We start from the raw sequence: 27,782 nt of genomic DNA, 5'->3' as shown, positions 1-27,782 counted from the left end.
ATGGACTATTTCACAGGTAAATAGGTCTCATCACCAATGAATATCTTCTGACCACCAAGCTGTGGGCTAACAGGTTACTTTTTATAACAAAATGGGAGGGATTTGGGTTTATTAAGTTAGGGCCATAAGAGCATCCGGAAAGGCCTACCTGGGGCCTGGTGACCCCGTCTTAGGTATACCACTAGCCCAGGGAGTGACAAGGAGGGTCATGCTTTCCTTTGGAACATACTGGCCCATCTGCCAGCTGCACACAGAGATCCTTCCATTCCTGCCAATCACGATATGTGACTGTAGCAATACAGCGACAGACATGTTAAGACAATGATGTGGAATCATCACGATGTTTAAGCCTCAGATTCGAAGTCTCCTCTTGCTATCAAAACTTCACAAAGAAGCAGGTGACCCAATAAAATCCCACTTTGGAGGAACGTTAAAACAAGGTCTTCTTGTCAGAGCGGTTAGTAATAAGTCCACGTATCTCCCATGCTGCCCTCCTGTTACCTTCGGTCCTCTTAGCTCTGTTCCTTATTCTTAAATGTCTCCCCAACTCCCACCTCCTCCCTGCTTTCATCTTCGTTGAGGGCAGAGCTCCGGGGCAGACCACGTAAGAAAGTGCTACTCTCTCCAATGAAAAGAGAAGAAGCCACTGTCTCCAAGAGCGAGACGTACCCTTTTCCAGTGCAATGTGGACATCTTCAAGGAATGAAAAAAACGTGAGGGAATATTCTCTCATGAATTTCAGGATGAACAAAAATCAGTGTTATGGAGTCAAGATAAGTAAATCTGCCTCTTGGCATTGCTGACTCACCATGACTCCTCTGAGAGCGTTTACTGGAATGACCTTCGATTCAAGTGAGAACCACAAAATACCAGTAATTTTATCTGGGGGATATTTACATTTTGGTGCAGTAGGTGAATTCCTGATTAAAGGGCATTATTAGAAAAAAAAAAAGAAAAGAAAAAATTTTTCCCTCAAACTAAATATAGTTTCATCTTAGGCCTTGCATTTTTAATTGGTCCTTATGGTTCAAAAGGAGATTTTTGCTTTTAAAATCCTTTCACTCCCCATTTCCTTATCACTAACTCTTGAGGGTCATACTTCTTATGAAAGAAGACATCTTGAGTCCCAGATTCTTCTAACACAGATCCACCCAATATTTTCCTCCTGAAACTATCTGCTTCCTGACTTAGCCTATTTGCTGTGGTGACTGAGCAGATAGGGAAGAAAGTCAGGGACATTCTCTGACGGCGGCAAGGAAAATACATGATTCTTCTAACCTTCCACCCTTACCTCCTAGTACAAAAAGTGGACCGCTACTAGCTTTCCAAGCATCTCCTTGGTGTGGAAGGGTGCCGGGTGACTCCTTCATCTTGGTCTGTGTTTCACATTCTTAATTCAGGGCCCCTCCCCACCCCACCTTTTTAAAGTAGGCTCCATGCAGGGCTTGAACTCACACTGCTGAGATGGAGGACCGAGCTGTGATCAAGAGTCTGATGCTTAACCGATCGAGCCCCCCAGGTGCCCCCAAGGGTCTGCCCTTCTACTCACGACTGCCCGTTGGCCTTGTCACGACTGAGAACCTTGTGGCACTTTGAGGATAGCCCCCCAGCATTAATTTCTGTGTCCTTTGCATCCTGGAAATAGCCAGGATGTAGGGCACACCCTGGTTTGAGGATCAGGTCAGAGAATGTAGGCCTTGGAAACCGAGGGGGATGAGCAATAGGACACGCAAGTTCTTTGTGCAATAACTACCTGACGACGGTTTTGGAGTGTGCTCATGATCTGATTAGGGAGGTCTCCAAAAGTCACCTGCGGTCTAAATAAAGATAAGGTTATACATTTAAAAGTTCCACGTGGAGGGGCACCTGGGTGGCTCAGCAGTTGAGCGTCTGCCTTTGGCTCAGGGCGTGATCCCCAGGTCCTGGGATCGAGTTCCGCATCAGGCTCCCTGTAGGGAGCCTGCCTTTCTCCCTTTGTCTTTCATGAACAAATACATAAGATCTTAAAAAAATAAATAAATAAAATGAAAGTTCCACGTGGAGACTTTAAAAACAAGACCTTTCCATCCCTCTCATCCCAGAGCAGCTTCCGGAGCCCTTGCTCAGCGTCAATCACCAAGTGGGCACTGGACGGTGCCGCCGCGAGCAGGCCCCGCAGCCTAGAGGGAATTCCAGGAGTCTTTTAGCCTCTGCTGGCTCAGCACCGTCTTAAGTATCTGACACTGGAGCTTTGACAGGTGCTCTTCTCTCTGGGAAGGTGACTGGTGCCACCAGACGGGGACAATCCTTCAGCTGAAATGGCTTAGCAGACCACCTAGCCCTCTAGTTCCCACCAACCAAAGCCGCTGGTGATTAAGGCAGCCTCAGAACAGAGGCCCGGATAGGAAAGCGAGCCATGGACAAGGGGTGGGGACTATTCTCGAACCCGGAGGTCCATGTCCACACTGAATGAATACTCATTTGTGGGGAGTCACATCTGCTGTTGCAACAAGAGCAACTCAGAGCAAATGAGCTAAGTCTTGGTTTTGAGCAGCGGAGCAGACACCCAGATGCCGACCACGAGCCTTCGCTTGGGAAAGGGACCTTGTCAGCTGGCATCGATCCACTGATCACATGGCAACCCTGCCCTCCCGCCACCCACCCCTCCAGGGCACCGCACCCCCCACCCCCTCCAGGGCACTGCACCCCCACTCCTCCAGGGCACCACACCCCTCACCCCCTCCAGGGCACCGCACCCCCGACCCCTCCAGGGCACTACACCGTCTAGGGCTTAATACACTTTCCCTACACGCTCTAAGGTTTCAACACCCCGCAGGCAATTGCCCAACCCCCAGGTCATGGACGAGAAAGCCAAGCCCCCAAATTAACTTGCTTAGATTCCTTCCTTTCCTTCTTTCTTTTTCCTTCTTTCTTTCTTTCTTTCTTTAAGATTTTATTTCTTTGTGTAAGGGGGGGGGGTGAAGACCGCGGGGGTGGGGAGAGAACCCGGGGCGGGGGTTGGGGGGAGCAGCCGGCGAAGCAGGCTCCCTGCTGAGCAGGGGCCCAGTGCAAGCCTTTGTCCTGGTTCCCAGGCCCACGGCCTGAGCCCCCCAGGCTCGGTGTCTCACAGCCGCTGACACAGGTCAAACCCAGATCCCGCCTGCGGCGCAGGGCTCCGACCACGGCGCAGGGGGCTGCTTTCACAGTGCCAGTGCCGTGGTGCACGAGGTCCTGCTCCTCCTGGCGAGGAACCGGCTTCCGACGGGCCGGTCCCGGGAGGGGCCACAGGCTCCGGCCAGGCCCCGATGGGAACCCCCATGTGCCACACGCAGGGGGACCTGCTCCGAGGGAGCCCGCCGTGGGGTGCACGGGGCCGTCGGTGTGTCGCAGAGGCCGCTCAGCCTCCTAAGTTCACCGACCCCAAGATTAATGCCCCGAGGGAGCCACCCTTCCCGGATCCTCCTCCCCCCACCCCCTTGGGCTCCTTCCCCTCGGCTCCTGTGCTGTTGGGGGTCAGCAGCAGCGACAGCCGTTCCTCCTAGGAGGGCCGGGGCACATGCCTCCTCCGGGCCTGCCGGGGGTGGGGGCGCCCCCAGATCGGTGTGCAGAGGGCTCCGCCGCTTGAAAGCTCTGGGAAAACGTCCATGCAGGGATCCCCATGCCTTTTTAAAGCTCCTGAATTGATGATTTTATTCTCGAACAGGCACACGACTGTTTTAAGGGGTAGAGTCAGACACTGGGGGAGATCATCATCAAGTCAACACAGGGAGGAGATTAACACGAACATACGGAAAATCTCTACATTTGGGGGACACAATTCTGACGTTGATATTAAAAGAAATCACGTCATCTGTGTTCAACAATAGGTCTTTACCTGACTAGGTCGACGGCGACGAAATTAAGACGCAAACACAGAACGTAAATATGCTTTTGAAATTAGTATTGTATTAAAAATGTCGCTCCTAACTCAGTAAAGGGACCCAATTAGTAGACCATGTCACAACTAGAAACAGACACGCCGCACAAAGACAATAATGAAACACCTTTTGTTTTAAAAATGAGCGAAAACATTCGTTTCCACGTAAGTAGCTTTCTAGTAATAAGATATCACACACGGTATAAAGACGCCAAACATCATTAGCCACGCGTTTTCTAATACCTTAGCAATAAAATATTCAACGAACTAATAAATTCTGGCCCACGCTCTGGTAGGTCTGTTTTTGTTTTTGTTTTTGTTTTTTTAAACTAATTCTTCAATCAAGCTCTCTAAATCAGATAATCAGAATAAAAAAGGACCAGTGTGCACTTGGATGGGCTCCGCTGTGGTCTGCCATAGTCACGTGTGGCCTGGCGTAGTTGTCTCCAGTGTGAAAAGCCTTTTTTTTTGCAAATAGAACCTTCTCGCCACCGAGGGAATACAACCAACCGTGGCCAAAACGAAATCCAGAGAAAGGAGCTGCCATTGTTTCCTCCTCCCTCTATTTCAAGAGGACACACTGACCTTGTCTGGAAGCCACATATTTTTATAGAAGTAACAGGATGTCAGATCAGGGTCCACCAGCCCCTCTAGACCCGCACGCGAATTCAGGGGCCGGGACTTGCTGCCGCTCGAGGCCAGACCCAGTGACCGTGGAAACCATTCCGTCCCCGCCCGGGGCCTACCTACCAGCACCCAGCGGCCGTCCCCAAGCTCACAGGCTAGGTACTCATTCTGCTGCCCCCTCCTCATCTTCCCCAGGTGCCTGCCTGGTCCTCGGGTTAGCAGTGGGGGAAGACCTGGCATTTTGGTAAACAATTTTAGGAATGAGAAGGAGGATGGGACATAGGTAGGGCTGAGCTTTCCTTCTGCTAAACAAGCTCTCGCTCTTAATTACTAAACCCCAAATCCACGGAAAGAAGACAAACCAGAGCTAACTCCCCACCACATAAATACAAAGCAAAGATCAATACACATTATTCTTTAGTTTTCTGATGATTTTCTGTAATGGTTTTAAGTAACACCCAAATATTCGTATCATAAAGGCACATAGTTTTTCTCTCCGTTGAATGCTCTGTGCATGGAATTGGTAATCCAACCTAAAAAGGCCCATTTTTGTTTTAACGGTGCTGCAGTTCTCAAACCTCTCATGAAGACACACGAGCAGTTTTGTTAATACCCAGGTACTTGCAAAAATTACATTTGCTCCATCAAGGACTGAAGAAAACCACCAGAAACTGTTGGGCCTCTCATGCCGGGGAGCCTCACCCGACAGTGCTCAGCACGTAGCCAGCCCCAAGGCCAGGGCCCTAAGGATCCCCTTCAAGTTCAGAGGGTTAGGGCATAAAGGGCCCCCCCTGAAAATGTGGAGTCGGCCACCCGGTTCTCTCTACCACCGTCCACACGAGGGGCGCAGAAATGTGGCAGGGGGCCGCATGAAAGGACACAGAGCCCTTGGCTTAGAGTCCAGCCCACACCCTCTCCCGCACATGCCTGATGCAGGCCTAGCAAGGAAAGAAAGGTCACCTGCCTCGGGAGTCAGCGAAGGCCGAGCTTTATCCCGAAACATCTGGGAAGGAGGAGATGCAAGTGCGGTTTCAGAGATTGACAATCCTGGTATTTTTCACCTGCGGATGCTTCACGGGGAAGATGAAAAGGCTTAAGTTGCCAAGATGACTTGGTGACATTGTCTGATCCGCTTTCCTTCATCACATTGACCCCATCCGCTCGGTACGCCCGGCAGCACACCTGGCTTGGAGTGGGTAACTCGGGAATTCTGACATCTGAGTTCAGCAGGCAAATCTCTGCACCTGTGTGGACCTCCCTGTCCTCCAGCAGCCAAGGCCCCCAAGACCCAGACCGGCAGGGAGGTTGGTTCCTTGAGACCAAGAGCGACCCCGAAGACACATGGAAGTCCCCCTGGCAGACACAAGGCCATCTCAGGCTGAAAACCCACGTCAGAGTGCACCCCAGTTCTTTTTTTTTTTTTAATAAAGATTTTATTTGTTCATGACACACACACACACACACACACACACAGAGGCAGAGACATAGGCAGAAGGAGAAGCAGGGTTCCTGCAGGACTTGATCCCAGGACCCTGGGGTCGTGCCCTGGCCCAAAGGCAGGCCCCAAACTGCCAAGCCATCCAGGGATCCCCTGCACCCCAGTTCTGACTCCGCCACTATGCAGGTCATTTCACGGGTTGCATCCTTGCTACCGCCGCCCTCATCCTAGGGGGGCCCCGAGGCTGGCTGAGGTCTCAGGTGTCTTCCCAAAGCACCCTGACACCCAGCCTGCTGCTCTGGTTCTGTGGGTGCCGTGGGGTCCCCGTGCAGCAGGCTGGGGCTTTGCACCGCAGCGACGGGAACCCGCCCTGGGCTGAGAAGGTCACTCCCCCTGAGTTGGCCCTGATGCCCGCTGCCGCCCGTGGGGGCCGAGGAACCCTTTTTTCTTTTGTAAAAAACTGCATTTCTCTCTCTTTGAAGGCGCGCGGCCCAGGACGCCGAGGGAGATGAAGGCGATCAAGGACGAGGTCGTGCCCTTGCAGCTGGGGCTGAAGCGAGCCCCGTCCTTCCCGCACTGCCTGCAGCCGGGGGTCTCCCGAGGCAAGGCCCCGCAGGGACACCTCTTCCCGGAGGCCCTCCGGGGCCCCTTTTCGCAGTTTCGGTATGAGCCGCCCGCGGGCCACCTGGACGGGTTCCCGGGGGCCTTCGAGGGCGGGGGGTCGCGGAGGCGCAAGAGCGTGCCCAGCAAGGTGCCCTGCCGGCCCCCCGCGGAGGACGCGCCCCCGGGCCCCCCGCCGCCCCCACCGCGCCCCACCTGCGCCTCGCGCATGATCGACCTGTGCCACGTGGGGCTGCAGCCGGGCCGGCCCCCCGAGCCCCCCGAGCCCCCCGAGCCCCCCGAGCGGCCGTGGCCCGCCGCGCTCCTGCCCGCGCCCTACGCCTACCTGCCCAAGGGGCCCCCCGGCCTGGTGCTGCCGCTCTTCGTGCCCGCGCCCGCCTTCCCCTTCGGCCGCCACGCCTTCCTGCCCCCCCCGCCCCCGCCGCCGCCCCCGCGCAGGCCCGAGGCCCCGCCGCGCGCCGACCGCGTGGACGTGAACGTGCGCGTGGACGACAGCTACCTGGTGGACGTGGGCGGCGCGCAGAAGCGCTGGCAGTGCCCCAGCTGCGACAAGTCCTACACGTCCAAGTACAACCTGGTCACGCACATCCTGGGCCACAGCGGCATCAAGCCCCACGCGTGCGGCCGCTGCGGGAAGCTCTTCAAGCAGCTCAGCCACCTGCACACCCACATGCTCACGCACCAGGGCACGCGGCCGCACAAGTGCCAGGTGTGCCACAAGGCCTTCACGCAGACCAGCCACCTGAAGCGCCACATGATGCAGCACAGCGACGTGAAGCCGCACAACTGCCGCGTGTGCGGCCGCGGCTTCGCCTACCCCAGCGAGCTCAAGGCCCACGAGGCCAAGCACGCGAGCGGCCGCGAGAACATCTGCGTGGAGTGCGGCCTCGACTTCCCCACGCTGGCGCAGCTCAAGAGGCACCTGACCGCGCACCGGGGCCCCGTGCAGTACAGCTGCTCCGAGTGCGACAAGACCTTCCAGTACCCGAGCCAGCTGCAGAACCACATGATGAAGCACAAGGACATCCGGCCCTACATCTGCTCCGAGTGCGGCATGGAGTTCGTGCAGCCGCACCACCTCAAGCAGCACTCGCTCACGCACAAGGTAGGAGGGCCTTGGGGGGGCACCTGGCCGGGGGGGGGGGGGGCGGACCCTCGCTGGGTCCTCCCCTCCCGGCCTCACCACCCCCGGCCTGGCCCGGAGGCCCACCAGGCCTGCAGCCCCTTGCCAGCCAGCCTTCCGGGGGCTCGGGTGGGCCCCGGGGTTAGTAATGTGCACAGAGCAAAGAGCAGAGTGAGCAAGGCCAGAGGGAGCCCCCTGGGCCTCGTGCTGTTGCTCCCAAGCCCCCTTTGAGTCCTGAAGCCCTGTTTCCCAAAATGTCATCTGGGGCATCAGCAGGAGTGTGTCTCAGGACACACTCAGGAACCAAGACCAGCTCTGTGCCTGGGAGTTACTAACCAGAGCCGCCTTCTAGACACTTCCCTTGGTCCTTTGCTGCTGACGCAGTGGCCGCCTTTTGGGTGGTTTTCTCACGCAGCTCTTTTGGGTGGTTTTCTCATGCAGCTGTGAGAACTGCCTCGTGCACATGTGGCTCTGGGTCCAGCCAGGCCTGCGGTCCCGGTCGTGGAGCCCCTGCCCAGCTGGGTGCAGTGTCCTGTGGTTTGTTTCGTGGGAGGAGTGAGAGCACACCCTTCTGTTGGGTTTGGTTTGACCTTCCCTAGGCTCAGATCTTTAAGGACAAATACAGGCCCAAGGGCCGAGTGCAGCCTACTTTGCAGCCAGAGCCCTGGAGTCATTCGGGATGAACAAAGGCGAGGCCCTATTGGTGTCCCTGAAATCTTAGCCAGCTAAGCCGACTTGGGGCTGCTGTGAGCTTCTGAGAGGGGAGCTTTGCTCCAACGACCTCTGTCCTCACGCTTTGGACCTCAAGTAGTTTCCTTGGCAGGAGAGACATCTAGTAAGCCAGAGTCTGTAATACACTCTTTACTCTAGAAAGGCCAGTGGAGGACTTTGCCCAGCCATGATAGCCTCTCTACCCTGCCATAAGGGGTTTCGTTTGATAGGTTAGGACACAACGTGGGCATTTTGGGGCTTTACAGCGGAGACGTAGAGCCAAACAGCTTCTGCCCTACGAAAGGCACCTGAGGATACCACCCAGGGAGGAGGCACCTGCCAAGCGCAGGAACCATCCACAAAGAAGCTGGCCTGAGATTTAAGACCCTGTGCGGGTTGCAGGGGCTTCTACATGTGTGGAAAAGGAATCAAAGACGAATTTTAGAACATACAGAAATTCTCTTAAGAATGTAGAAAATGAAATAAAAAATGGACAAAACAGCATGGTGTCCAAAATGTCTCGTTTGAATTAGGAAACAAAATGCATTTTAATTTCCAGTGTCAGCCAACAGTGAGAGGTAGTGTTTGTTGAACACTTGCTGCGGACCAGGTGCTCTCCTCCTCATTTAGGATTTGGGTAAGAGCCCTGTGGAGGGCCTCAACAACTCTAAGAGCTCCCTGCAGGTATCACTACTCCAGATCTGCAGATGCGCACACCACTGAGGCAGGGGGCTGTCCCCCAGACCCTCGGACTCTGGCACCTGAGCCCTTGAATGCTATTGTCAAGTGTTCCCCTTCTCTACTCCCTCCCTCCCTCCCTCCTAACATGGGCTCCCTTTCTGTGATTTCACTGATCCTATTAGTGACACAGTCGCTGCCTCAGTTCCCAGAGTTTGTCCAGGCTTCCATTCATGAGTTCTAGGCCAGCCTCTATGTGAATTTTACTTAGAACACAGAATTCTCTTTAGTGATAAGTAGGCAGGATGGCACAATCCTAGACAAGTGGGGAGGCGATCTTGAGAAGAAAGATGCTGAGGTAATGCTTGAGACCCATCAAGAATATAACTTTCATGACTTTCAGAATTTTAAACTCCCTGCTTGAATACACAACATACTGTTAAAATTCACCCTCTTCGGAGGGCATTAGAGTTCCCGTCTCTTGGTGAGCATGAACTCCTGCTCACCGACAGTCATCAGGACTCAAGAGGTATTTGAGCTGGAAAGAGTCCCTGGTTCTCATGACCTACCGCTACATCTTGAGAGGAGGGACCCAACAGCACGAGACTCGCCTGAAGTTGCACAGCCCCTAAATGGCTGGGCAGAGACCTGGACCCACCCCTGGGGGCCGTGGGCTCACCAAAACTGAGGAGCGGTACGTCCTTATCATGTCGCACCTTGAAGAAAGGACTCAGAGCTACACTTAGACCTCCTCTCTCCCTAGGTCGCTATGGGTATCTGATAATAGGTGTTTTATAAGGGTTAGCTAAGCAGCTCGTTCTAATCCTGTACCAGCCTCAGTTCTAACGCTGTGGGTCTCTAAGTGTTCCTCCTGAAAAGTCATTCTGCGCTAGGATGGCTTGCAAAGGCCTTTTCAGGGAAGCACTGGTCAGGCAGGAGTCGCTCCTACTCTGCTCACGCTGTGAGTCCCTGGAAGGGGCTTCGACTGAGGGCACCGATGCTTACGTCTTCAGCCCCTCTCCATGAACAGTGGGGAAGGTACAAAGTCTCTTTCTGTCCTGTTTTCTAATTCAGAAATTCAAGTGGGCATATCACTTGTTCTTCTGGGATTGTCAAGTCCATTAAGGAAAACTCAAGAAAACAATGGTTCTTCATTCGAGAAATGCTATCATCACTTGAGGAGGTTTTGGTTTTTTGGTTTTTTGGGTTTTTTTGTTTGTTTGTTTGTTTTCCCCAAAGATAGATTGTAGTCTCATTTTACATATCACTCCACAGGGCTCTTACCCAAATCCTATTAATCCCCAGAACTGTTACTATAGAATTAACCCCTGTAGCAGCAGGAGCAACGGGAGCAGTAGCTTTCTTTTTCCCTAAAGGTTTGGCTTAGCTCATGGTTTTCAGAAAACAGAAAAGATTATGTGACTAACACTTTTCAGGAAAACGGCAATTAGCAAGGCCAAAGCCACGCCCTTTGGAACTCAGCATCTGTCACCAGGCTCTCCGTGGACTCGCGTGGCAAAGAGAGAAGTGAAGATTCTAATTCTGATGAACGCGTGTCACCTGCTAACCACAGCATGTTTTGAATCTTGCTTCTCTCCAGGGTGTGAAGGAGCACAAATGTGGGATCTGCGGGCGGGAATTCACTCTGCTGGCCAACATGAAGAGACACGTGCTCATCCATACCAACATCCGCGCCTACCAGTGTCACCTCTGCTACAAGAGTTTTGTGCAGAAACAGACCCTCAAGGCACACATGATCGTCCACTCCGACGTGAAACCTTTCAAATGCAAGGTGGGCAGTGGGCCTGGGGGGGGGGGGCGGTGCACACCTGAAGGATGCAGAGGGTTGTGCCAATGGCCAGTGGAGGAGGATCTCCAGGAAACGTCCTACTGTGTTTTGTCCATGGGGCTGCTGTGGCCAACCCCAGGCCCGTCCATGGCTCTGTTCCTCTGCGCACCACACCTGTGCTTGCACCAGCCCCTAGCTGGTCCCTAGGAAGCTGGCCCTGTGTGTCATACGGTGGGATCAGCACGCAGGGGAGGAGGCAACCCGCGGGGAGGAAGGAGGACGGAAGGCCCACCGGGGGCATGAGGTGGCTAAAGGACGAAGGTGAGGTGGAGTGGCCCATCCCGGGAGGGAGCAACGGCCTCTAGGGCCTCTTCCCCCCACAAGCCGATGGGTGGACCTCGGAAGGGAGCCCGAGAGGCACCCCCCCACACACCCTCCGGACACCAGGATGGAGCTGCATGACATGAGGCCGGGTCTCCCAGGCCAGGTGGGAGGAAGGCCGAGGTTGGGGCCTCCAGCGCCCTTAGAAGTGCTCGTTGGGGTCGAGGCCTGGCCGTGAGCGCCGCCATCCGAAGCGGTTCCCGTTGGTGCCCAAGTCCCGTGCAGGGCAGGCGTGCAGCGTCGCCGTGGGAACGCCTGCATCTGCCTCACTGGCTGGAGTGTTACCTCATCTCACTTTTATCTTAGCGGCCGGTTAGGCTTAGGCTTAGGCTTAGGTTTAGGCTTAGGGGTAGGGGTAGGGGTAGGCTTAGGGATAGCGTAGCTGAGATCACGTAGGAGCTGGAGATTGGTAAAACTCCAGGAGTGACGGGTTGAGACGCTTGGGCCTCCCAGGCTGTTCCCCGTCCTCCCACCCCTCCCCGGTGCCGTTTCCCTTCTCCACTCGCCCCGTGAGAGGGAATCAGCTGCAGATCGGGGGGTTCAGGTGTGCGGCGGCCTGCGGTGAAGACAGGGCTGGGGGAAGCAGAGGGGAATCACGCCTTCGGCTACTGTTGGAGCCTTTGTGTCTGCGTTGGACGTTTGCCTTCTGTGCTACTGTGTGTCTGATGGGGCCCAGATGCCATGCGCTGCCCATCAGAGGGGCTCTTCCTGCCTTGCTCCCTCTGCAGCATGTCCCCGTACCCCCTCCCCACTTGAAGGAACCCCCTGTGAAGCCAGCGGCTTTCCTGTGTCGGCCACTCCTGGACGGGGTGAGAGGGGTCAGGAACCAGAGCTTCCCTAGACCCGAATGGGCATTCTCTGGAGGCGGGGGAGGGAGGCTTCTCCCTCCAGCCCTTTCCTGCCACCCACTCGTGTTTCCCCTCCTTTCCTTCAAGCTCCCGGTGGTTTGAAAGTTGACTCCTGTGCGTCTTGAGTCATCTGAGCCGAAGGGGGAGGAAGCTGCGTGCAGATGAGGCTGCACCGTTCCTAGTGCCTGGTGCAAAATGAAAATGTGAGGTCCCTCGTTAGACCTTATTAAGAATTTCAGGGCGGTGAAAGTAGAGCTTTAGAGCCAACTCAGGAGGACCCTTCTGGGTTGGGGCCTCTGTGACCGCATTGCACACAGGCCCGGGAAGCCAGCCGTGGCCTCGGGAACCTGGGGACTCTGCATAACACCCCTTCTCTCTCTCATTAGGCACTTTGATTTCCTCCCCGCTTCCCACTTGAGCCCTTTGCTTTCAGCACAGCTGTCCCGCGGCCGGGGGGTTGCTTCCCCTACAGTGGAGGTGCAAATGGGAGCTGCTGGCCACTTTTCCTTCATTGTGCTCGGTTCACTCTTGGGCTTCGAGCATGAACTGTGCATTTGCATCTCACCGGCCGGCGGCAGGACACGTACGTTGTTAAAACGTGAAGGGAGCCCTGCTTGCCGTCCCTTCCACACCTGTGCGGTCCAGCCAACTGCCACCTCCTTTGTCACATCAGGTGCAGCAGGACCTGTGGTCAGACCGGGCAGAGAGCATCTCTGAAAGAGGATTCATCAGGGAGCAGAGCCGATGCAGGAAAAGGGCTTGCGGCTGGGTTTGATCTGGGGATGCAGAGGGGTCTGGAGGATTTCTTGGACCAGGTGGTACCTGAGGACTGAGAAGATTCTCTCGGGTACCAGTGCATAGAAGACTGCATGACGTGGTGCGAGCGGGGCCCAGTGCTCAGTGAGCCAACCTTGCTTGATGCCTTATGCCTGCCCCCCTCTTCCACCCACCCCCATGATAGCATACCATACGTGGTGCAGCAGGTGCCTGAGGATCCACTCTGCGGTTCAGAAACTCACTCTGACCTCTCTTTGAGGGTGGATTAGGCTTGGGATGTATCCTAACACCACCAGGTTCCATGAGAGAGGCTTGAGGGCTGAAATGCAGCTCTGAGATGATGCGCAGTTTATACTCTTCAGCGGCAGATGGGCCTGGTGGGGGAATTGGCTGCGTCGTCTGCAAAGGCCACCTTTCCCTGGTGGGGAGGTTTTCCCAGGAGACCACACTACGGGTCAGGAGGCTGCCTAGGACAGTGTATCTGTCATTGGATTAAAAATAAGTGGGTGTTGAAGGGTATTTTTGTCAAATGGGCGGGCCTTCTCCATTCTTGGACATTTCTGAAATGAGGGCAGGTGTCAGCTGCCTCACTGAAGAGCCCTCTGCCTCCTGGGAAGTGCCAGAAGCCCTACCAGGGTCTTTGTCTCTGTCCCCATGTCCCTGCAAAGTGCCCCCCTGCTTGGTGTCCTCCTGGTCTCATCACCCTTCTTCACTTCAAAGGGGCTTCAGAGCACGTCTGAGTTTACAGAGTATGTACCCCGGCTCCGTGTTTGTCAGCCGGCCCCTGATCCTCCTGCAGCACAGGCCGTCTCCAGACAGTGTCCTATGTGCTTTGCTTGCCACCAGTGTTGCTGTGGATTCTTGGAGACCTGGCCCTCGGTGGATGTCTGTGGAACTTTGGGCATTGGGTACAGAACGGAGGGCCATTTGCTCATCACCACGAAAACCATAGCCAATCCCAGATGAGTGGCTGGCTGACTGCATAGTGATGCTGGAGGAGAGGCCCAGAAAACTAAACCCAAAAGCTTTATCGTGGGTAACAGGGAAGAGATAGTCGCGTCACAGAATTGACGTGGCTGGAAACAAACAAACAAAAAAAAAGGCAGACCTTGCCGCAGTCCTATCCCAGGAGTTAGATCTGTCCGTTTTGCCCAAAAGCTTGTAGAAAGGGGGAGAGTGTTGAAGGAACAGGGCCTAATTTCTTGGGTTTCTCCCTGCTAAAAGTCCTCCTGACGTAAAGCCCTCCCCCTGCTGCAGCGTGACCTGGCTCGCTCTGGCCCCGAGCTCAGTGGCAACAGCTGTCCTCAGCGGGCAGCAACATGCGCTCACGGTGAGATTAAGCATTCACAATAGGATGGAAAATTAGAGGAGAGGAAAGGTTTCCATTCTCTCTCTCTATATTTTTCTTGTATAAAAAAAAACCCATTACTGCCCTTCTGGACTCCTTTGCTGTTGGCTCCACTTCTGGCCTCCCTGCTTCTTGGAGCCAGCTGGAGTGCCTCCAGAGACCCGTGCCTGTAGACTTGAGCCACGGTTCAGAAATATGCTTCCCAGATTCTGCGTAAGCGCGCAGGGGTTGATTTGGATGCCATCCCTGTGGCGGCCGCGCTCCATAATAGCGAAGAGCCAGCTGCCGTCTTTGGGAAACCTGTCCAGGAAAAGCAGCCATCCAGAATTTCCGGGACAAATTCTCCTTTGAGATGATGGGTGAAGCCGGGAGCTGCCTGAGTTATGAATCACCAGGTCATCCGCAGCCTCGGCGAGGGCGGGGGCCCGCGGGCGGAGGGCAGCGCGGGCCGAGGGCCGAGGCCTCCTTGGCCGGGGCCCCACCGCCTTTGCCGCGCGGCTTCGCTCCCCGCCTGGGCCCTGGCGCCCCGTGGGGGGCACGCCGCGGAGGGGGGGCTCGGGGGGGCCGGGCCTTTGGGCCAGGGCCCTGGGGCTGGCGTGGAGGGGGTTAAGGCAGTGACCAGATAGCAGCCTTTCGGCAGCCAAGCCCTCCTCGAGAAGGAAGGATATAGCTGCTCGGACCGCCTGCCTAACAATGCCTCCGCGTCCCCGGGGGCCGCCTGCGACCAGATTTCATCTTGCTTTCTCTTGTACTTCTCAGAGCTTCCTGTTTTCTCACGGTCCTTTTGGACAGTTTACAGTCTCTCTCTCCCTCCCTCCCTCCCTCGCCCTTTGAGGAAAGGAACACCCTTCTTATTAAAAGAGAGAGCGCGGGAGAGGAGGCGTAGGCAAGGGCGGCTTAGCAGGGCCCTGCCCGTGGGCCGCAGGCTCCGGCGCCCCGACCTGCTCTCCCGGGCCCCGCACCCCCGGGCCCCCGGGTGCACCCCGGCCTCCTGGCTCTGCGGGCCTCCCCCGGGGCCGCCGCCGCCCTCACCCCGCCCCTGCACACAGTGTCGCTGGCTGTCCACGCTGTCGCCGCAGCTCATGGCAAGTGGCCTGAGGTGCCTCCGGGCCCTGGACCAGCGCGAAGGGGCCCGGGGAGGCCGGGATCTGGCTCAGTGAACGGCATCTGCCGGCTGCTTAAAGGGCTGGGGATCCAGGAGCCACGTGAGGGGCTCTCCCAAAGGCTGCAACCCAGGGCCAGGGCGCAGCTTCTCCTTCCGACCACACTTCTCCGCGCTGGGTCGGGCACGACTGCCTCTGCAGCCTCCAGCGACCCGGCAAGTATTTACCCGAAGGATCCCTCGCTTTGGCCTCCCTGTAATACTTCCTCCAAATAACTTGGCCTAAAAAGCACTCTTATCTTTACAGATCTGTCTCTTTCCAGAATGTATAAGAGTCTACTATGTACATGATAATCATAAGAGCTAATATTTATTGAGCTTTTACTACTTGGCAAGCCCTTTACGTGAATTATCTCATTTGATCCTTACAACAACCTTCGTAAGAAACTATTATTATCACTGACGTTTTACAGAAGAGAAAATGGAGCGAGTTCTCCATCCTTCCGGGGTCTCGCCATCACCTCTCTGAGCTGCTATCTCAAAGGCCGATGATGCATGCGGCCCATTTGCAAAGGACAGTTCAAAACAGTTGTTCCAACGTTCTGTTAAATGTGGAGGTTTCCCCCTCTGTTTAAAAAGTAGGCATTAGAGTTGGTATTGATGGAAAGGCTGAGTCAGAGGCACACTCGTACCCCTCATTAGAGCAACTGAGAGTTCAGGAGGGGCAGACTGTTGAAAGATGAACACCTGCACCATGAAATCTGGGACTTCTCCACTCCAGGAGCTCCCTGTATCAACAACAGCCACCCTGATTGAATCCGCACAGACCTTGGCAGGAGATGGTTCAGCAAGTCTTGACTTGCTCTTGGCCTCACACCTCATGATTACAGGGGGCCTTGACACACACTGCTTTCCCCGGGAGAAGAAACTAGCATTTTGGTGATCCCTCCCAGGTCACTCTCCTTCTTCCTTCTGGTCTCCTTCCCCCTCGCTCCTATAAGGATTCTTCTTGGGGCTCACATGTTGAAACCCCACCCAAGGGTGCCATCTTTGATTTACCCAGTTCACTCTCTCTGGCCTCTCTTCACTAACAGTGGCTGAGGGGTCTTTTTTCTCTGGATCTCATAGACGTAAAATATCTTCTACACTCATCTGTTGTCATGTGAGAATAGCCTTCTGAGAAACATGAAGAGGCTGGGTATTCCGAATAAGGACTGAAGGGTTTTGCGGAAGGAGCTGAAAGGAAGAAGCTAAGGGTGCCCACTATGGAGACGTGACTGGTGTCCAGGTGCCTCGGGGCCTGAGTAATTGTCCCTGTCCTCCTGCCACGAAGGATTTTGGTTTCCAAACTAGTGTGTATAGGGTTATAGACATTTTAGTAGGGGAAAGGAAGAGATGTGGTGATGGTTGCTTTTTGGAATTTTTGCACAGGGTAGGGATATTTTCCTGACTTGTTTGTTTGGTCTCCCAACTAAATACTTAGAGATTTATTAAATGTTACTGTGTGTGTAGCCCTGTGCTTGATACTGAGGTTGGCCACGTAGGAAAGGAAGGTTGCCCTTGCATTTTGGAAGATAACCTAGGGCTCCTTGTAGTACCCCAGACCTCTTTCAGAGTTGAGACACCTTCAATCCAACCCTGCAAAAGCTTTCCATCAGTTGGCCCAATAGGCTACCATCAACCATGAAGGATAACTCTGACATGCACGAAATAAATTTTGCCAACAGCACAAAAGTCTCCTCTGTCAATCACCCTCAGATAATGTAGCTGAGCAGTCATGTCCTCCAGGGGACCCTCCCCAAAGCCACATTCTTTGACTTCAGGGGACCATATCATTTTAGTGTCCTGATATACTCACGTGCCACTAAAAATGCCCCCACAATGTTCAGGAGTGAACTGATTGATTCAGAATAACGCTATAGTAGACACATGATCCTGTGTTACAGGATCATACACCGTGGCTTGTCTAGAGCTAAGGAAGAATGTGGAAAGTGCTTACCAGTAGCCGTTGTGACGTGTGCACAGCTCTGTGTGTTGGGGTGGGAGTGGGGTGGGGAAAGGGACAGGGAGAGGGGACCTCGGGGCAGGTGAAATGTGTAGTCCCTCTGACCTCCAAGGTGCAGCGGCCGGGGCAACAACAAACAGGTGGTCGTTAGCACCACTGCAATCACCGTTCTTGCCTAGTAGGTTCAAGGTTGAATAAAGTGCCTGAAAATACTTGAAGAGACTTTATTCTGCAGCAAACCAAAAGCAAATGGCGCCCTAAACATTCTTCAAGGTTAGGCTGAAATTCCATCCCCTTTATAAAAACCTTTTCAGACTAGTCCAGCTGCTGATACCTTAGCAACTAGAGATGATAAAGTAGAAGCTCCCCTTCATAGTAGCCGGGTACGGAAGGCACCGTGCCTTCCATTCTGTCTGGCTTGAACAACCCTGAGACCTGTACGCACTTGGACTAGTGCAGTAGTATATAATCTTGCAGCCTCTGGCTCCTCTGCTCCCATGTATCTTGTGCTTAACAGCCCAGGGCTTGTGCTGTTTTCAGATCTTTTGTGGCCGCCTCTCTCCAAATAATCAGGAACCATCCCACGAACCAAATGAGATGTACTTTTTTTTTCTCCCTATATGACTCGTGAGTGGAAATACCTAACATAGGCTCTCTAGATTCAAAGCTTTTTATCCCCTGTAGCCAGGATGGAGAATTGGATGATGAAGCTAATAAATAGAAGTCTCCCAGAACGTCCGCATATGTGAAAAGCTGAGTCACAGATTGATTCATCTCACTAACTAGTCCCCTGTTGAGAGTAAAAGAAAGCAAGTCCCCATCCCACACGCCGGGCTTCTCCCCAGGACATTAAAATTAGACCAACCAGCACTCTCAATCTTTTCCCTCCTGGGCCACTGTTTCCAAAGGAACGTGGTGTGCAGGTGCTCGGAATCCCAAGCGTGGGACACCGGTGTGCCAAATTCATCCTTGCCAGCAAGGAAGTAAAGAGGGAAGAGAAAAAGGACTTAAAATCCCCAAATATGAATCATCAAAAAAAATACAGAACCCGTTATTCATTATTCATGCGTGGATTTTCTATGACAGAGTCGTCACCCCCAGCCGGCCCCCTTTCATGCCACCCAGCATCCTTTCCAGTGGGTCTCCCAAGGCCACTGTTTGTTGTGCCGACCCATTCTTCTAGGGCCAGCTTAACTCTTCTCTCCAAGGCCACTTGAGGAAAACAGTGCCTTGGTTAATAAACATTCAACCCAGGATCCCCAACATTGTCCCTGAAAATATCTCTCAGCGAGAGAGGAAAACTGGGGTCAGCCTCAGGGGCCACTGTGGCCCGACTCCTCCCTCCGTGTCGTCTCTCGCTCCATATGGCTGCCCGGGTGACACGGGCCTCTGGGGTAGGTGGGGAGGGAACGTGCTCCTTCCTTAGTGCCCTGGCCTTCTTCATACGCACAGAAAACCCTCCTCCGTGTTCTTCCGCACACGGCCGAGGAAGGGCTGGATCCTCGGAACCCTGCTGCGCCAGGGCTTAGGGAACAAGGGGAGGAAGGGACACCCTAGAGCAGCGGGCTCTGTTGTGCACCCTGGGCGTCTGCATAGATTGCCTTCAGAAAAGGCGGTTCTGTTCTTTCAAAAGCAGTGGGAGAACCACGGTCACGGTCCATGGTGCATCTGCACTTTGTGGGAAACAGAGACAACAGCACGACCAAAAAAGAAAGGAAAGAACAACAGCACATGTCTGCCTTTGGTAAAGCTGAGATCGTGTTTTCAAAGCCCGGCCCGCAGAGAAGACACGTGCCTTGCTTGAGGTCTCTCTGTCCCTTCTAGTGTTGCCGTCCATCCCCAAGAGCAGTAAGAAGATTAGAAATGCGTTGCATGACACAGTCCAGCAGAAGAGTGGTGTCGAGGGGGCGCAGGACGGGGTGGTGGTTGGCCACATGGCCTCTGGGGTTGCTGTCGCAGCTCGGGCACCCATTAGCTGCGTGTCTTGGCCCGGGTGCCTTAATCTCTCTGCTTGTCCATCTGTGAACTGGGGGTGATAACCTCAGCCTTCTCCTGGGACTGGTGGGGGAACTAAAGGTGACAGTCCATGGCAGGCTTAGCACAGGACCTTCCACGTTATGAACGCCGTGCAAATAGGAAGCCCATACTTGTGTATGCGCCGTTAGAGCGGAGCCCACTCTGAGCAATCACTTTTCAGGTCGGCTTTTCTGTTTCTGTGCGGCCTGCATGCAAAAGAAGCTGCAGTAGGTTTGCAGGGTTTTGCCTCGTGTTCAAATTCACCGGGTGGCAGGACCACGGTCTCATGACTCCATTCCTACTGGCTCCGCGTCGGAGCCTGGGCCCGGTGCAGGCCATCCCCGGCTTCACTGGGGACACCTCCCTTGGGGGCCGCTTACCGTGCCGAGACCCCCACACAGCAGCAGTGCACGCAGCCCCACGCAGGCCTGGGTGCGGGTTCGTCCGGGGGGAGGCCCACACCGTGAATAACCTGTCTCGTCCTCCCCATCGCCCCCGACAGCTGTGTGGGAAGGAGTTCAACCGGATGCACAACCTAATGGGCCACATGCACCTGCACTCCGACAGCAAACCCTTCAAGTGTCTCTACTGTCCGAGCAAATTCACCCTAAAGGGGAACCTGACACGCCATATGAAAGTCAAGCATGGGGTCATGGAGCGGGGCCTCCATTCTCAAGGTAAGCATTCCTCTGGGAGGTGCCCGGCCCACTGAGGCCAGCGGGTACCACCGGGGAGCTGAGCTTGCGCTTAGGGGGCTTTACTTTCCGTGGGGGGGATGGGTTATTCCTCTTGTTAAAAGGGGTCACAACTGTCAAGGCCACAGCAGGGGCAGAGGAGCAGGCTCTTGACGTTACCACAGCACATGCAATACTGCTGTCGGAAGGTGGTGCATGAAAGGGGTCACAGAGAAGCCGCGCAGTGTCATGATGATGCCACCCAGGACTGGGACGAGGTTCTGCTCCAGACGCCACTTCGGGTGTCCCGTCCCCTTTAATCTTTCAACAGCGCAAGGCTAGAGGAATGTCTCCCAGCCCCAGCTTTGTAAGATGGGGTGACTGAGGCCGCAGGATACTGGTTTGCCCAAAGCCACCTCCCTGAAAAGCGGCAGGGCCAAGACTCGAACGCAGAGCTGACTGACCCTGAACTAATATCTTGGGCAGATCCTTTCCATCGTGCTGCCGTTAAAGGGCGAGGGATCTTTCTCCCCTTTCCAAAACAGCGGGGCGCCCAGGCACGCTTTCCCCGCTGGGTCGGCTGAGTGGCCCGTGCGCAGGGCACGGCGCCCGGGTCCCCGCGGAGCCCTCCCTGGACTGTGCGGGGACCCCTCTCCCTCCCGCTCCACTCCCGGCCCGAGCCAAGGCGGCCTTATGTGGCTCGCGCACCCACTGGGCGGGCTGCCCCCCTGGGCGGTCGTGCCACAAACAGGCGGCAGGTGCGGCTGCCGGGGACCAGGGAGGCGACAGCAGCGGGTGTGTGCACGGGGACAGCGGACACACGCTCGCGGCTGCAGACCCCACGGTGCCCTGCTGTTCCCTGTGCAGTGCTCTGTACTCCGGAGACGCCCCAGGGGTGCCCAGCGCCCCCCCAGACTGGCCTGGGTGATTCCGGCTCCGCAGCCCAGGCCGCACTGAGGCCCAGCGGCGTCGTGGACTGTGCAGCCCTGGACCCGGGGCTCAATCAGGACCTGCTGCACTAAGCCAGTGCTCGCGGGGTGACGGGCTCATGTTTGCCCCTTGTCCCGCCCTCCCCGGGGGGTGGCCAGTGGGCGCACATATGCGTAAATAGGACACACACGTTCCCCCCCACAGCGTGGAACAGAATGAAGGCAGTTTTCATCCTTTTCACAGTACCTGCGTTGATAACCGAGTGACAGTAGCTGTGGGCATCACAGAGCAAAGCCTAGAGTTCATGCAAAAGCCTTGAAAAAATTCCAGTTAAAAAACAAAAGCAGTCCCCACCCCACCCCCACCCCACCCCACCCCACCCCGCGGAGACTGGTTTTCTCCCGGAGTATTCTCTGCATCTCTCCTTGCCTGAGCCAACTTCCAACCTAGGCGTGGGTTTTTCCAGAATTGGTGAAGTTTGTCCAGTCTCTGGGGCTGGGAACAGAAGGCAATGAGGAGAGGGCCCTCCGCTGGAAAGCCCAACCTGGTGACTGTGACTTACCCCGTACGGGGGGCTCGGATCCTAAAAGGCACCTGACGAGCCTGTCATTCTTGTGGAAAAATAAAGAGCGTCACTATGTATCAGAGAGACGCTTTGAAAGTTAACAGACTTTCAACAATTTGTAATGTTTTCATCTACAAACGGTGTGAGCACTTTTGCACTCCAGTGTTTGAAACGGCCCCAAAAAATCCTGAATCGGATTAAAAAGATCCTCCCCACGTGCCTTGTATGATTAAAGCTGCAGGCGGCTTCGCTGCCTGACATCACAAGGCAGCCTGGGCCGGACGTCGGCTCCTGTAGGCGCCCCCGCCTTCGCCTGGGCCCCGACTGCTGGCTCCCCGGGATCACACCTGGGGTGAGAGGCGCAGGCCTGTGTCCCTGGGCTCCGTCAAGGTACCCCCCTCACAGGGCCCTCAACCCCAGGCTGAGAGGGAGGCCGGCCCTTTGGCACCACAGAGTTCAGCAGCACGGATCCTTGGGGTGCACACGGGGGCTCTGGGTCTCTTCAGGCCCTCTCCCCTCCGCCGTGCTCGGGGGCCCCGTTATGGGGTGGCCTTCTTGGCTCCAAGTGGTAGACACATGTATTTTTCAAGATGATAATACCTTTGCTATGTTATTTTTTCTTATGGTAAAATATATGCTCACTGAAAATAATAGAATAAGGAATATCTTAGAAGTGAGAAGAGAGATCCCTGGGTGGCTCCACTGGTGGAGCGTCTGCCTTCAGCCCAGGGCGTGACCCCGGGGTCCGGGGACCGAGTCCCATATGGGGCTCCCTGCATGGAGCCTGCTTCTCCCTCTGTCCATGTCTCTGCCTCTGTCTGTGTCTCATGAATAAATACATAAAATCTTTTTTAAAAAATGAAAAGAAAAATGTCAGAATCACCTAATTTGTGAGATTTTGACATAAATTCATCCAGATATTTTTTGATAAAGACAGATAAGATGGGGCCTACACTATAAATATATATGATAAATATAGGTTTTTTTACTTAAAATATATAGACTACCTTTTTACGACGCTTAGTCGGTCTCTACATCTACACGTGTTCATTGTATCATTTATCTAAAACCTCTATCCTTTCAGTTTCACTATAAAAAAAAATGTGGTAGAGGAGCATCCTTCCACATTTTGTGCACTTGACTATTTCCATAGTTTAAGCTCTCAGTGGTATAACTGCTAAGTCAGAAGCTGCTTATTATAAGCTTTTGGCTCCTGTTGCCAAATTTACCATAAAGGAGCCCTCCTGATGCCCACGACATCCGTGACAAGGCCCGTCTCTCCACAGCTTTACTGGGAGCGTATTTTATTTTATTTATTTTATTTTATTTTATTTTATTTTATTTTATTTTATTTTATTTTATTTTATTTATCTTATCTTATTTTATCTTATCTTATTTTTATTTTTTTAATACCAGCTTTTTTTTTTTTATTGGAGTTCAATCTGCCAATATATATTTTACTTTTAATTTTAACCTCATTTGACTTTTTCTGGCTGGGCTCCGCACACCCAGCCCGGAGCTCCCTGCAGGACTTGAGCTTAGCACCCTGAGGTTAAGACCTGGGCTGGGGTCGGGATGTGGATGCTTAACCCGGGCTTTGCTTGCTTCTGGGGTGCAGACCCGGCTGTCCTGGGGCCTGGTGCCGGCGGGCCGGCTCCCCACGCCCCAGCCTGAGTTCTGTTCTGCTCCCGCAGGTTTCGGCCGGGGGAGGCTCGCCCTGGCACCAGCGGCCGCGGCCCTCGGGGGGCTGGAGCAGGAGGAGCCCTTCGACCTGTCCCAGAAGCGTGGGCCCGGGGTGCCCCAGCTGCAGCCTGCCGGGGAGGGCTCCCGGGCCAGCTGCCGCCCCCAGCAGGAGGAGGACGACCCCCGCCGTGAGCCCCGGAGACACAGCCCAGGCCCGCAGCACCCCCAGCAGCCCCCCTGCGCAGCGGGCCAGGCCGAGGGCGAGGCGGGCACAGAGGCCAAGGCCCGGGGCCGGGACAGCGCAGGGCCAGAGGGAGGCCCCGAGAGGGAGAGGGACCGGGACCGAGCCCGCGGAGAGGAGCGCCTCCGCCCACGGGCTCTGCTCGGTGCCCGGCGGGGCCCCCCCTTCCCCGATTACTTGTACTTCAAGCACAGAGATGAGAGTTTAAAGGAATTACTGGAGAGGAAGATGGAAAAACAAGCGGTGCTTTTAGGGATCTAAGTGCACGGTCTTCAAATCACGTCTGGACAATGGGAGCGAGGCCGTGCCAGGAGCGCCTTCTGCGTGAGCTGTCACCTGCCACAGCCAGGGTCTCGGGCCGCACCAGCGGGGACTGTCCCCCGCCACGTGAATGCTTCCCTCGCAGGCCACGCCAGGGCCCCGATTTCCGGCACACACGCCGGCCTCCCCGGTGCTACCGCGTGCACCTGCCGGACAGTATGTTGTACGTGCTCGCCGGGCCGAACTGGACGCTGACGCTGAGGTGCTTTTAGAAATTCTTTCTTCCTTTGACTAATACGCAATACGTGGTAAATTTCTTTTTAGTTGCAAAAATATGGTGCTTGACACGTTACCTTATTAATGATGATTTAGTTGAATGTGTGGAACTCACAATTTTTTTCCAGATAGGTGAAAACATTAGTAGTTGTGTGTATATATCTATACATAGATATATATATATAAGTCACTGTCATTAAATAATCCGACATACCAGAAAGGACGAGAGTGAGGTATTGACGAGGATGCTCTCAATAGTTGCTGCAGATACAAGATAGAATTTCAAGAAAATATGAATGACTGTAAAGTGGTGAAAACCCAGCAGAACTCAGATGCCTGCCTGTCTGCCTTGATCTGCGACGTCTCCCTGCCTCAGGCGGGGCGCGTGGAGCCTCTCCCCAGGTGGCCCCAGAGTGCTCAGCGTCTGCAGCCTCACCCTCCGTGGCCTGAGCAGAGCTCCCTCCTGGAGGCCTTGCTCTGGGGCCTGCGGCCCACCAAGCAGCTGCACAACCAAGAGTTTGCAGGCCCTGGATTTCTCCGCAGTGCCGGAGCTGGGCGTGCGGGGAGGGATTCCTGCCATCCAAGTGTCGCTTATCTAGAATAGAATATTAGAATAACCATCAGCCACTTACTGATAAAGGGGGATTCGGGACTCGTTCTCAATGCTGCCTGCACATTAGAATCATCTAGGGGAACTTAAAAAAAAAAGAAAAGTAACCAATGCTGAGGCCTCAACCTTTGAGATTCTGATTTCATTTGGTCTGGAGTGGAGCGCCAACTCCTGTACCTTTTTTTTTTTTTTTTTTTTTTAAAAGGTTGCTCCAGATGATTCTTCTGTGCAGCCAGGATTGAGAAAGACTGAGCGGGCTAACATGGTGGCTCCCAAGACCCATCCCAGGAACTCCGTAAATACATGTTTCTGGCTTCGGACTCATTAAAATATAGAGTAGGAGACTCTGAAGTCATACTGCTGACTCGGGGCTTCTTATCTGTCATGTAAGAGCCTCATCAGGACACAAACACGCACGCATGTGTGCATGCACAGGCACACACGCACACACACTGTATAAACACACGCTTTTTGTTCTAGAAGATGATGCCTGTGATGTTTATGGTCACTTAATACACTTAAAACACACCCAGCCAGCCCGCAGTGACTAATTATTTCCTCCGAGACGCTTGAATCACGATGCCAGTGAGTGGTGACGACTCTAACGGGCGGGCAGGCTTCCCCAGGCCGGGCGCCGGGTAGAGCCGCCTCCCCGGGGGTGGCCCACCTGTGACTAACCCTCTGGTACTGTGTCTGTGTTTATGTAAAAACTGCCTCTTGGGTGGTAGTTTCAACTCTTATTTGTAGAGCTAGGTACTGTTTGTGATTTGGCTTTCTCTCCTCCTAATGTTCCCAGGACATCTCTCTGGAGGGCCTGGCCCGTCGTCTCTGACGGCCGGACGCCGGCTTTTTCTCTTCCCCCGGAGCCTCATCTACTTCTAATCATCTGCCCACGGGCTTCGTGGATCCCTGACGCATTTCTCCTGCTACCTCGCCTAAAGCTCTTTTTTCTTTTCCAGCCTCACCACCACCGCAAAGTGCCAAAGCTGTTTGGGTTTCCTACTGCCACCCCTGTTCTGAGGTCAAGCTCCTGCAAAGGGGATGCTGATGGCGATAGAGTGGGTTGTTGTGGGTACAAGCACAACTCTGTGCCAGGAATCCGTCCCCAGTCCTCCGAGGGGCAACTTGCCTTCCATTCCTTATGAATATAGCTCATTAGTGCCCCTGATAACATCACAAGGAGGCCGGCGGCATGCTCTGTGACCCTCCAGCTCTTGGGTTCTCTTACAAGGTCATTCTCTCAGTAGTCTAGAGCGCTTGTAGACCTGCTGTCGGGGCTTCAGACTTCCAGCTCGTTCTGGGTATGCCTCGCTGGAACCAGGGAATCCAGAATGGCAAGCTCTAGTGTCTTCCAACCAATGAATCATGTGGGGAATGTTTGAGGATCAAGTTCATGTTGAGATGGAGAGAGTACGGTCTAGAAGGGTGGTTTCCAAGTTGTGGAGTGAGGAGCCAGAGGTCCCTCTTAGGCCCCTACAAAGCTGCGAGGGGAAAAGGAGAAACTCAGCTCTCACTCCCACTTCACTCCACGGGCTCACATTTCATCTGTTTTTCATGTGAGCCTTCCAAGTAAAATTTCATTTTGAGGGAGAAAAAAAAAAAGGTCTAAGGAAAGTAATTTAAAAAGTGTTAGGAAGTGTATTATAAAGCCTGTTTTTAGTTCCTGACTCTGGGTATGAGAGACTCCATCAGGTCTAGCCTGATGGTAAATAGATACCGATTTTGTGAGAACTAAGGCTAAAGGCTTGGTTTTGTGTGCTGATGAGTGACCAATGTCCTGGTGTGCCTGGAGCAACCCTGGTTTATACCTCTACCCCAGGATAATTACTAAGAATATCACGTCAACTCTCAAAATTTTGAGTCCCAGTTTGGGTAATAAATTATATGGACACCCTCTGTAGGAGTGCTGAGCTAGGGGAAGGGTGGGCCAACTTGCCTATTGAGCTAATTAACTAGAACGCAAACCTGAAGGACAGACCTATGGGGATCACCCCAAGAGAATTAAGGGGTAAAAGCACCCAAGGTTATCGGCAGTCTAAGGGTCAGGGCAGCGTGGCACCCACCTTCTTGTGGCACTCTGAGAGTAGGTCACTACCATGTGCTTCCCAGGCTTTTGGCCACTGTCGCTTTGAAGCAGCCAACTCATCAGCCAAGTGGCATATTTTTCTTTTATCCTTTTTATTCAGGCCTATGATTACGCCCCTCTTTTTTGCCTTCTAATTCCTCTTTCATCCTCTCTTTTTAAAAATTTGAATCCCCGCTGGCCATGAGACTGAGGCTGACCTTTCGTAACCCCGCAGGGGTAACTGGTATATTTGTATATGAGTCGCTGCGTGAGGAAGCCCAATATGCATACTGTATTTATTAAGCCCTAAAGGAATTTAATAAAATATTAACATCGAATTTTGAATCATGATCTCTGTCTGCTTTGCTGGAACAAAATGTAACAGAGCTAACATTTAAAAACCTTCGCATATTTGGACAGCATTACACCAAATGTTGATTTTGTACAGAATTCTGGCTTGCTATTTAAATACTAAAACTCCAAGTGTGTAGTCACCCAAGTTGTGAATATTGCTTTCTGCTTCAGTGGAAAAAGCAGTTTACCTGAAAATAGCATGTAACCTATATTTTGTTAATTTAAGCAAATAAAGACATGTCAAAAAGGCTGAGTTAATTATTTGCAAATACCTGAAATTTTGCAAGGAAGCGACCGTTGCCAACGTCGCACTCGTGCCCTCAGACCTTCTGCCAGAGTGATTCCCCCTGGGGCTTCGACCCCAGGGAGGTACAGATGTTGACTTCTCCCTGCCTCAGGGCTTCGGGAAGGATTCCTGAACCTCACACCATCCGCAGGCAGGTGACATCTTCCTCAGCCTTTTCTCTTTCCCATTTAGAAAAACTAGTTCTGGAAGGGTGTCATGAAGAAGTGGGAAGTTGGCAGCAAGACTGCTTTATTCCATGTCAACTTCTTTGTACTGTAAAGTTTAACCAAGAGGCCGTACACTTATACTGGGAATGAGCACACATTCTGGTGTCAGGTTCCAGGGTTCAAAGCCCAACTCTCCTACTTGCCATCTTTGGAACCTGTGGCCAGTTTGTGGACCTCCCTGTGCCTCTGTTTCCTCACCTGTCAAATGGGATTAGGAACCTTCCTCACCAAGTTGTTTGCAGGTTAAATGA

The 27,782-nt window shown here is 53.9% G+C and overlaps 1 protein-coding gene across 1 annotated transcript; it reads left to right on the top strand.

Annotated features, from left to right (window-relative positions):
* Nucleotides 1-27,265, top strand: ZNF366 (zinc finger protein 366). The gene is made up of 6 exons (XM_077896499.1): nucleotides 1-16; nucleotides 6,147-6,383; nucleotides 6,443-7,686; nucleotides 10,694-10,885; nucleotides 19,862-20,036; nucleotides 23,223-27,265. The coding sequence occupies exons 1-6, from the start codon at nucleotides 1-3 to the stop codon at nucleotides 23,711-23,713; spliced, it is 2,355 nt and encodes a 784-aa protein (XP_077752625.1). The 3' UTR covers nucleotides 23,714-27,265.
* The last annotated feature ends 517 nt before the right edge of the window (nucleotides 27,266-27,782 follow it).

The sequence above is a fragment of the Canis aureus genome, chromosome 5 (assembly GCF_053574225.1).
Source record: "Canis aureus isolate CA01 chromosome 5, VMU_Caureus_v.1.0, whole genome shotgun sequence".
Classification (NCBI taxonomy): Eukaryota; Metazoa; Chordata; class Mammalia; order Carnivora; family Canidae; genus Canis; species Canis aureus.
The sequence above is the reverse complement of the archived record's forward strand: the minus strand, read 5'-3'. Positions and strand labels throughout refer to the sequence as shown.

Coding starts and splice junctions, on each gene's coding strand:
- ZNF366 (XM_077896499.1), top strand. Junction 10,886..19,861: donor TGAAACCTTTCAAATGCAAG/GTGGGCAGTGGG, acceptor CGCCCCCGACAG/CTGTGTGGGAAGGAGTTCAA. Junction 20,037..23,222: donor GCGGGGCCTCCATTCTCAAG/GTAAGCATTCCT, acceptor CTGCTCCCGCAG/GTTTCGGCCGGGGGAGGCTC.